Source organism: Temnothorax longispinosus, chromosome 12 (assembly GCF_030848805.1).
Source record: "Temnothorax longispinosus isolate EJ_2023e chromosome 12, Tlon_JGU_v1, whole genome shotgun sequence".
NCBI classification, from domain to species: domain Eukaryota; kingdom Metazoa; phylum Arthropoda; class Insecta; order Hymenoptera; family Formicidae; genus Temnothorax; species Temnothorax longispinosus.
In genome coordinates this window covers 3,812,676-3,822,287 of record NC_092369.1, presented here as the reverse complement: position 1 = coordinate 3,822,287, position 9,612 = coordinate 3,812,676, and the positions used below count along the sequence as shown (strand labels likewise).

Genomic DNA, 9,612 nt, shown 5'->3' with positions numbered 1-9,612 from the left:
ATGTATTAATATTGTATAACTCAACTTAAATATATATGTATGATATGCACACATTAAACTAAAAAAACAAAATATATAGGTTACAACAGCATTACGCTTTTTCGCGAGTGGATCGTATCAATTGAACATTGGTAAAAATATTTACATGGGTGTTAGTCAGCCAACAGTCTCTCGCTGCATCCATGAAATTATTAATGTTGTGTCGAGAGAAGAAATTATGAACGAGTGGATTAAGTTTTCTAGTACATTAGCAGAATTGAATGAACTGCGAGCACAGTATAATTCGAATTTAATTTTTTTTGTTTTAGCATAAAAAATAAACACATACATACATTACAGTATTAATATTATATTACTGTTTTATTATTTCAGATTTTACAGAAAATTTGAATTCCCAGGTACAATTGGCTGCATTGATTGTACCCATGTTGCTATTTTTCTACCATCGGCGAATAATAATGTTCATCCGGAACATATATACATAAATAGGAACATATATACATAAATAGGAAAGGGTACTATTCAATAAATACTCAATTGGTAAGTTTTAAATGAAATATAGCACATTAAATATATGTATCTTTTATTTGTATATTGTATATATATTTATTACAGATATGTGATTGGCGCTTGAGAATTATGCACATCAATGCACGTTATGCTGGGAGCACTCACGATACATTTATATGGAATAATTCCAATGCAAAAACCGCTATGGTTCATCTATATAGTGTCACGTCTGACGGTATAATCACTGCTATATTCCAGCCGCATAAATTTTTCGATTTCCATCCCTATTGCACAGCACCTGAAAACAATATCAGAATAAATAATCACACCTTAACTTAACTGTCATAACAATCACTCAGCTGATGCAAGCACGCGTTCTTAAAGTAGTAGACACAAGCCTAGAGAACATGGCTGCCTAAAGGCATCCTTTCAAGCTTAAGCCCCATTTTCATGAATCACACTATAAACTTTTGGACAATTGCTTGTTAAACTTCCCAGAATCACTAAAATTGATCATAAATGAATATTACAAGTTTTATGAAATCCTTTATGCAATATAAATTTAATTTAACACATAAATAAATGCATAATCCATAAGAATAAACTCAGAAAATAAAAATAAAATATAAATAAATAAATTAAAAGCAGATTATTTATAAGAACATAACCTTTTGTGCCTGAAGAACATTATCATACTAAAATAATAATTATCTCATTAGCATTTTTTCAAACATGATTGTTATAAACAATTAAATTATATTATTAACAGACCTAGCTAGTGTGACTACCGGAACTATCATAAAAAGTCAAACAACTTTTGATTATAAACCATTATTGTATCTCTCAAAATAAACTAATTAACAATACAATTTACCATAAAATTATTATTAAAAATAATGAATAAAATCACTGCAGATACTCAGCAGAGCATGTCAAGTAACCTCACAAAAACCCCACATCATATCTCTTCTTAATTCCGAGATATAATTAAAATTACGGAAATCCATAAAACAGAAATTTTAAACAACCTAAAATAATGCCCTTAATTGTCCGAACACAACAAAAAAAACCCCATCTTTTTATCTCTTACCGTTCTCGAGTTATAAATTATTAAAGTTTCACGTCCGCCATTTTGAATTTCCTACCCTTTAGACTTACAAAGACCAAATCACTTTTACATTAATATTTTAGTCTTTTATACATTTTAAAACCGAAAAATTTCATTTCTGAACGAAAATTTTGACACCTAATTATTATGATAAAAATGGAATCTCTTATACTCCTAAACACCAGTAACGTTAACGCCGATTTTCTATTTAAATTAATTAAACTAATAAACGGGATTAAAATTGAACATTCACTCCATGAAAGACGAGGATAGTTTAATACCAGTTCACAGAGAGAAAGACAAGGATAGCCGCATAGATTCGTAATGAATTAAAATAAAATAGAAAACGAATAGTTTGAAATGAAAACCATATAAACGTGTATAAGGAATAATTACTAGAACCAATCAATGGAAAAACATTTACTATATAATTATTCAAAATTGCAACTTACTTTTATAAACAATTATAAACAAATTATTGACCATGTCAATAAATATTTTTAACTTATACCCCAGATCATATATAACAACTTTTATATAAGTTTAAACCATGTCACTTTTCTAATAAAAACGCTATAAAATTTCAAGCGAAAAGACACCCGTTATAAGGGAGATGTCCCTAAATAATGCAGTTGACATATATATACATCTATGCAAAACGCATCGTTTGGGACAGAGCGACTAAACTTTAATATATTTCAAAATAATGATAACTAAAAAATACCCTTTTCATACTCCTGATTAGCCTAAAACCTCCTCTTGAAAGTAGTATATAAAACATAATTGTTAACGATCCGCTACACCTAATTAATTAACAAAATATATACCTCCGTTTGCATTACGACCCATAATTGCCAATTATATATTATGAACATAAAACTCGTTCTGGTAAATACAAATTTTGACCGCGCACGTAAACTCTGCATTAGTACATCTACGAAAAATGATAATAATTTTTATTTCTGCAATTGTTTATTTACGAAATATTTATAACAATAAAATAAAGAATGCTCATAAACAAGATGATATTAGAAATTCAAAATCTCTTAAATAAAGAGAACATAACAATATTAATATGCAAATTAAAGAGTACCAATTTATTTAATTAATAATTTGTTATTAACAAATACATATATTAACAATAAAATTTTTCAATGCTATATTATATTTTAGTAAAAGTCCTACAATATATTTCCTATACACTCCTATCAAATTCCCAACCATTCGCAAGATATAAAAATAATAAAAATTTTATTATATATATATATAATTTAATTTCATTGATTTCCAGTACTAATGAGAATACTGACCATTTTTATCTGCACGATATATTATTAACCTGATATTAGAATCATTATTAACACCGCTAACATCACTTTTATTAATATTACTATTAACAAATATATATACTTACCAAAATTAATATAAATATCGAGCGTCAAGCGCCGAGGCGTTACTCACAAACCTGAGAAAGATAAAATTGTATTATGCGTAGCATAAGGAACACGAATCCGAGCGAGATGCGAGTATTGTACGATCTGAAAGTGAGAAAGAGAGAGTCAGATATACTATAGTAACTGTTAGACGAAGAGAGCAATATTTTTTATACTTTAGACATACTAATAATAATAATTCGGTATAGTTAAACGGCCTGACTGACAAGTTTTATTAAGTATATCACAACGACGTTTCGACCACTAATTTGGGTCCTTTTCAAGTTATTTTAACAATGATGGATCATTGTTAAAATAACTTGAAAAGGACCCAAATTAGTGGTCGAAACGTCGTTGTGATATACTTAATAAAACTTGTCAGTCAGGCCGTTTAACTATACCGAATTATTATTTCATCACTGGCGAATAATTCTTATTGAATACTAATAATAACTTTAATTGTACTATTGAATTATTCTACTGTATGTAAAGTATGTCTGAAGAAACTTAAATAATATTCAACATATATTTGTACATTTTAAAATTAAAATATTGAAGATTTCTTATTTTCCTTTTTGATAAAAGTCATATTGAAATTTCATAATGAAAGTAGGTATCGCTCTCAATACAAATCGCTGTTAGACTAGAGAATAAAATAGAATTCAGATGAGTCACCTGTATGACTCATTCGAGTGAATCTAGTCTTCGCATAGACCATATATGGACATGTCGAAGCAGAACGCAACGCATGACCATATAAAGTAATGAATTTCAAGATACCACCCTATGACTCATTGCTGGCAAGCGAGCCACACCTTTAGAAGTAGACTCACATCCGCTAGACAACGCCTTATGACTCATTGTAACGAGGTGCGGTCACCTCCCACTACCGTTTCCAAAATTGTATAAAAGCAGAATCTTTCACCCTCTTGACGGAGAGTGTGGAACGAGCCAGGAAAGGTCACATATCTTATACTTGTTCCATCCTCCCACATAAACCACTTGTATCGTAAAAGTTCTACAATAAATATCATACTCTTTTATATCAAAAGAAAGATAAAGATTATTGAATTACCTACCTTCGACGGATCCAAGGAGCCATAATCTACATCGCCGACCAACAGCTAATTATCCTGGGGTTTTACCTTCTTAACTGCAAGAAAAAGAATCCATCAACGGAGACGTTCTGTCGGATCGAGCCACCTCGCATCACCCAGGACGTCACAATAGGCGCTTTCCACAGAAAAATTTCCATTTATTAGGTAAGAAAGTTAAAAGTAATCGTGAGCAATGTAAAGTATGGTTTAAATTTGAAATTGAGAGAAAAACACAAGTAAAGTAAATAGATATGGAGAATTAAACTAAACAAAAGTTCTTTCCGTTTCACGATTATGTATGTACGGCGAATATAAACGTGCGGTTAGTTTCAGGCATTACTTTGCTATATTTATTTAATAATTATTATAAAAATTGCAAAATACGGTGTAGGACTTTCTTATCGAGTTTAATGAGCTATACCTATGCATATACACACGCAAACACGCACGCGCGCGCGCGCGCACACACCCACACACGCACAGAAGTTTTTGATACTATATATTTATAGTATCAAAAATTTTTACATTGTATGTTTTGGATTGCAGGTGATTCAGGGTATTCTCTCAGGCCTTGGATGATGACTCCTATAATAGGTGCTGTTGAAGGTAGTCCAGAAGCTCTATATAATAGAAAACAAATGCGATGTCGTGCATTGGTAGAACAATGTAATGGACTTCTGAAAATGCGGTTCAGATGTCTTTTGAAGCATCGAGTACTTTATTACTCTCCACCAACAGCATCTAAAATTATATATACGTGTGCTGTTTTACACAATATGTGCATTGACCAAAATGTGCCACTGGACCTAAATGACGATAATGAAGATATAGGGGACTTTGGGATGTATAACGAAAATCATATTGCAAACGAAAGAAATATGGTTGAAAGAAACGTTCGTAGAATTGATGCAGATCTTGCAGCTGGTAGAAGTAAACAGCGACTAATGATTGTAAATTACTTCTCCTGATTTATAAGTTGTTTATCATTCAGTATTGTTTTGTCGATAGTGGATTTACATTAGTTAGGAATTAATACATTATATTTAAGCCAAATATTTTATTTATTCTTACAATTTATAAATACAATAAAAGATACATGATATGAAAGAAATGTTTAGAGTTCTCTGACATATTATTACGTATTTCCCATGACATGTAACACTTCCTCACTTTTTAACATCAATTCAGATATGAAACAAAATGATTAATTTCTATAATAATCCTTTTTTATTAATTTATTTTACTAAAAAATAAAATAACATTATTTCAAAATTAATTTAAATAAACGCATCTACAAAAAAAGAAACGGTTTTGTAAAACTATATTTTATAATATTTTTAGATACGTCTTATTAAGAAACAAAGTAATAAACTGTAATTCTCGCATTTTCATATAAAATCTTTAAAATTAACTGAACTTAATCTCATTAATTTAATTTAACAATTAAATCTTGACAAGTTTAAGAGATCACATTTGTTTTAATTATAGTATCTTTATATAGACATTATGTTATGTGTTACATATCACAAATAAACAAAAAACGCTATTAAAAGAGTTTATGAATAAGCAACCAAAATTAAGAATTAAAACGAAAGTTAACATTTTTCTTTATCTTAAAAGATTCTACATGTTTGTAAAATAAAGTATATATATATATATATATATATATATATATATAACTGCAATTTTAAATTCAGCAAATAGTTATGAGGATAACACAATACCTATATAATACTAGAGACTCTTTAATTAGACAGTGCCACTGGACTAAACGACGATAATGAAGATATCTTGACAAGTTTAAGAGATCATAATTGCCAGTCTCTGATTAGAGAGTCTCTATACAATACTATCTTTTTTACTTACTATATTAACACGTATTACACCTCTTCGCACTATTAGCTATCCTTTCCTTTGCTTCTACAAATCGTTGTAAATATTCTAATCTTGCTTTATAATAATCTTTTTTCATTTCGTATGTTTTTTCGTAAACATTGTTCAAATTTGTTGATACTTCAACAGTATTTCTTAATTCCTTTTTTATCTTGTTCATAAGATTTTGCATTCGTTGACATTTCAATGTCCTGAAAGATTTTACCTACTTTAGAAGAAAGCTGTTTAACATCTGTATCATTGGTTTGTATTTTATTAATATTTTCCTTTTCATGTGAAAGTTTCTTGGAACTGTTGTCTACAACTGCTTTTGTTTCTCGAGCAACTAACTTATTGCAGTTATTACTATCAGAACTTGAGGTAGAGATAACAATCTGTGAGGCTACATCTTCTTCGTCTTCGTTTAAATATTCCACATCCATTACTTCATCCTGCAAAGCAAATATGCATTATGTTTAATAAATATTAGTTTTATAAAATTTATAAGCATATATGCACGCACGCACGCACGCACGCACACACACACACACACACACTTATATATAAAAGTAACAACATATAATTTTGTATAATTTTTAAATTGTAATATCTTAATTATAATTTTAAGTTATATACAGTAATTGTGTATACATATATGGGTATACAACTTAATTATAATTAAGATGTAATATAATAAATATATTTGATACCTATCTTACTTTATTAGTTGATATATATGGTAGGGATTCGATTGACTGGTGCCTAAAGTTTTTCTACTAGACCAGCCCTGTGTGTATGTGTGTGTGTGTATGTGTGTGTGTGAATGGGCTGTAGTCAATCGCAACATGGTCTATCAAACCCCTACCGATATATGTAATAAGAAAAATATGTAAAAGTTTTTTGGTTAAATCTTACTTCTGAATCTTCCAATATGTTAATACTGGATTCTCCTACATCAGGATGTCCATGAATACTAGTTGAACACATAATATTAAGGACTTGTTCTTCTTGTGATGTCAATGTCTCTGTATTTTGTGTACCACCTCCTGTTGCTGCCATAGATTGCTTTATAACGGTATGTCTTTTTTTACTGCGTGATTGAAAATCGTGCCAGCACTAGAAGATTTTTTTAAATCAATATTGAAAGGTTATATTGATATATATTATATATATATATATATATATATATATATATAATTAGTTTTATTTTATTAATATAAAAATATAACTCACCTTACGCCAACCTTTCCAGTCCTTTTTAGCGCCATTTACTGAATTTAAGATTTTAGTTATTTCGTTCCACAAACGTACAAAATCTTTCATGGTAAAGGAAGATGTAAACTTTCCTTTTAATAATTCATTGTGCTTATTCATGAACTCTATTAATAGTGTTCTTTGCTCATTTGTGATATTTGCACATCTTTTTTTTCTCTTCAAGCTATCCATCTGTAATACAAAACAACGTATAAACAAAAGGAAGAAAACTCAGGCCATGACCATATAAGGAGAGAAATCCAGAGCCCCTCTGCGTGTACCACGTGTTGTGAAATATTCTCTAACGAAAAACGTTCGGTGGAACACGAGGGAGGAGACCAATATTTAGAACGCGAATCTACGATAATTGCCATCTCCCAAACTAGAGTTTAGCGCTCCATTGTTCATGTGTCCCGGACATCCAGTAAATCGACAACCTCCGGAAGTAATTTCACCCCCTAGCCCTATCGGCGCGCGGGGCGTCGCGTGCGCGACTCGCTCATGCCGTTCGCTTAGCGCCTAAGGGCGTCGTCACTTACCTTTAGTCGAGTTCCAATGGGTGATCCGCGGTGCCCCAGTGTTCTGGTGGTGAGGCGTCGAACCACAGGTGTAGAATCTTGGCGCGGCGCTGGATCAGGCGGATTCGGCGGGGGTCGTCCTTTTTGATTGAAGCGATGAATTCCCAAGATGGAACTGGTGGTGGATTGTCGGAATCTCCCCCCGGTGTGAAGGGGATCGGGGTTAGCCGATAGTTCTGGGCCTTCCGGAATGCTTGGTAATCTGCTCGAGACTCGGCCTTGTCCAGTGGAACGTAGATGTATTGTATACTTTTAATGTTAATTTTGCGCACTGAAGTTACGTTCTCGAGTTTTGGTCCCGCGTCCGCCTTGCACGCGGAACTCGCGACGAAGTACTTTTCGTATTCAGGATCGGGCGCGTAATCGGAAAGGACTCCTAATAATGGATTCGGAAGGGTCCCGAACAAAAGGCGGTTGAGCCTGCGGGTGCGTACCTTGAGTCCGCTTCGTCGCGTTTTGGGCATTTGTTAACTACTGATTGAGGTTAAAAGACAAATTCGCTTCGGCTGACTCTCCTTGCTCGTGGCGAGGAAGCGTGCTGCTCGTACAGCACTGCCCCTCTCCAGACACCCACGGACGGTAGCGTGGCGCTCGTACGGCACTGCCTCGTACGCAGATGTGGCACAAGGGAGGACCGGTGATTTGGATGCCTTATTGCAATTACTAGAATACCCACAGGCGGAGACGTGCCGCTCGTACGGCACTGGCTCGTGTGTGGATGTAGTGTAAGTGGGATCAGTGGAGGATGTGCGAAGAGGTGTAAGAATTTGTAGAGTAAGATATTGTATAAAATGATTGTATATTACGATAATTCTACATAGGACATATGATTACAAAAGTAACAAGATTACAATCAGGAATGTATATATGGTGACACGTAATTCTATATGTAGTGGGAGAGCTGAAGGCTCTGGGTTCGGTAACGCACGTGGAGATAAGGAAGATTCTCGATGTAGAAATAGGAAGGTTCTGGATTCGGAGAGACTCGAGAAGGATTCAGTGGTTACTTAACTGGAGAGTCCGTGATCGAGGTAAGACTCCGGGGAACTGAGAGCGTCCCTTGGGATGTTCGCCCTTATATTCCTGTTTTCCCGATGGCGGGGGTGGTCGAGTGGAAGGGTTGACTGAGTAGAAGGGTTGAGTTGCGTCATCAGCTCTGTCTTCGATTTCTCTCCTTATATGGTCATGTTTTAGGTTTTCTTCCTTTCGTTTGCCTGAGTGGAAGGGTTGAGTTGCGTCATCGGCTCCGCTTTCGATTTCTCTCCTTATATGGTCATGGCCTGAGTTTTCTTTCTTTTGTTGCCTGAGTGGAAGGGTTGAGTTGCGTCATCGGCTCCGCTTTTGATTTCTCTCCTTATATGGTCATGGCGTGAGTTTTCAGGAAGGGTCTGGGAGGGTTTAGGTTTGCGTTACTTGAAGGAAGCGTTTGCGAGAAAATTCCTATGGCTAAACCCTTGTGGGCATTGCGACTTATTCGTTGTGTATACATTATTGGAATAGGCCAAGCCTATTGCGTATATCGTGACTTATCTTCTATATTTATATGCTAGTGGGTAGGTTAGGCTTACCGCGCAGGTCGTGACTTATCGCTAGTGAGGTAACTTATTTAGTGGTAATCCTACTGTCGGTATTCGGTGGTAATCCTACTGTCGGTAAGTCATGTTAGTAAGTATGGTAGCTTGTTCGGTGGTAATTCTACTGTCGGTAAGTCATGCTAGTACTTACCATACTTATGGTAACTTGTTCGGTGGTAATCCTAC

At 33.7% G+C, this 9,612-nt stretch overlaps 1 protein-coding gene and 1 pseudogene across 1 annotated transcript in view; one reads left to right on the top strand and one right to left on the bottom strand.

The window, feature by feature from the left end:
- LOC139823272 (uncharacterized) overlaps nt 1-5,625 on the top strand; it is a 13,927-nt gene extending 8,302 nt beyond the window's left edge. The window contains exons 6-9 of the mRNA XM_071795650.1: nt 490-540; nt 616-731; nt 4,282-4,313; nt 4,695-5,625. Of these exons, the coding sequence (XP_071651751.1) occupies nt 490-540; nt 616-731; nt 4,282-4,313; nt 4,695-5,116 (621 nt within the window). The 3' untranslated portion in view covers nt 5,117-5,625. The remainder of the gene's footprint in view (nt 1-489; nt 541-615; nt 732-4,281; nt 4,314-4,694) is intronic.
- Nucleotides 5,626-5,630: 5 nt separating this feature from the next.
- On the bottom strand, nt 5,631-7,466 carry LOC139823073 (uncharacterized; annotated as a pseudogene).
- Between the last annotated feature and the right edge of the window lie 2,146 nt (nt 7,467-9,612).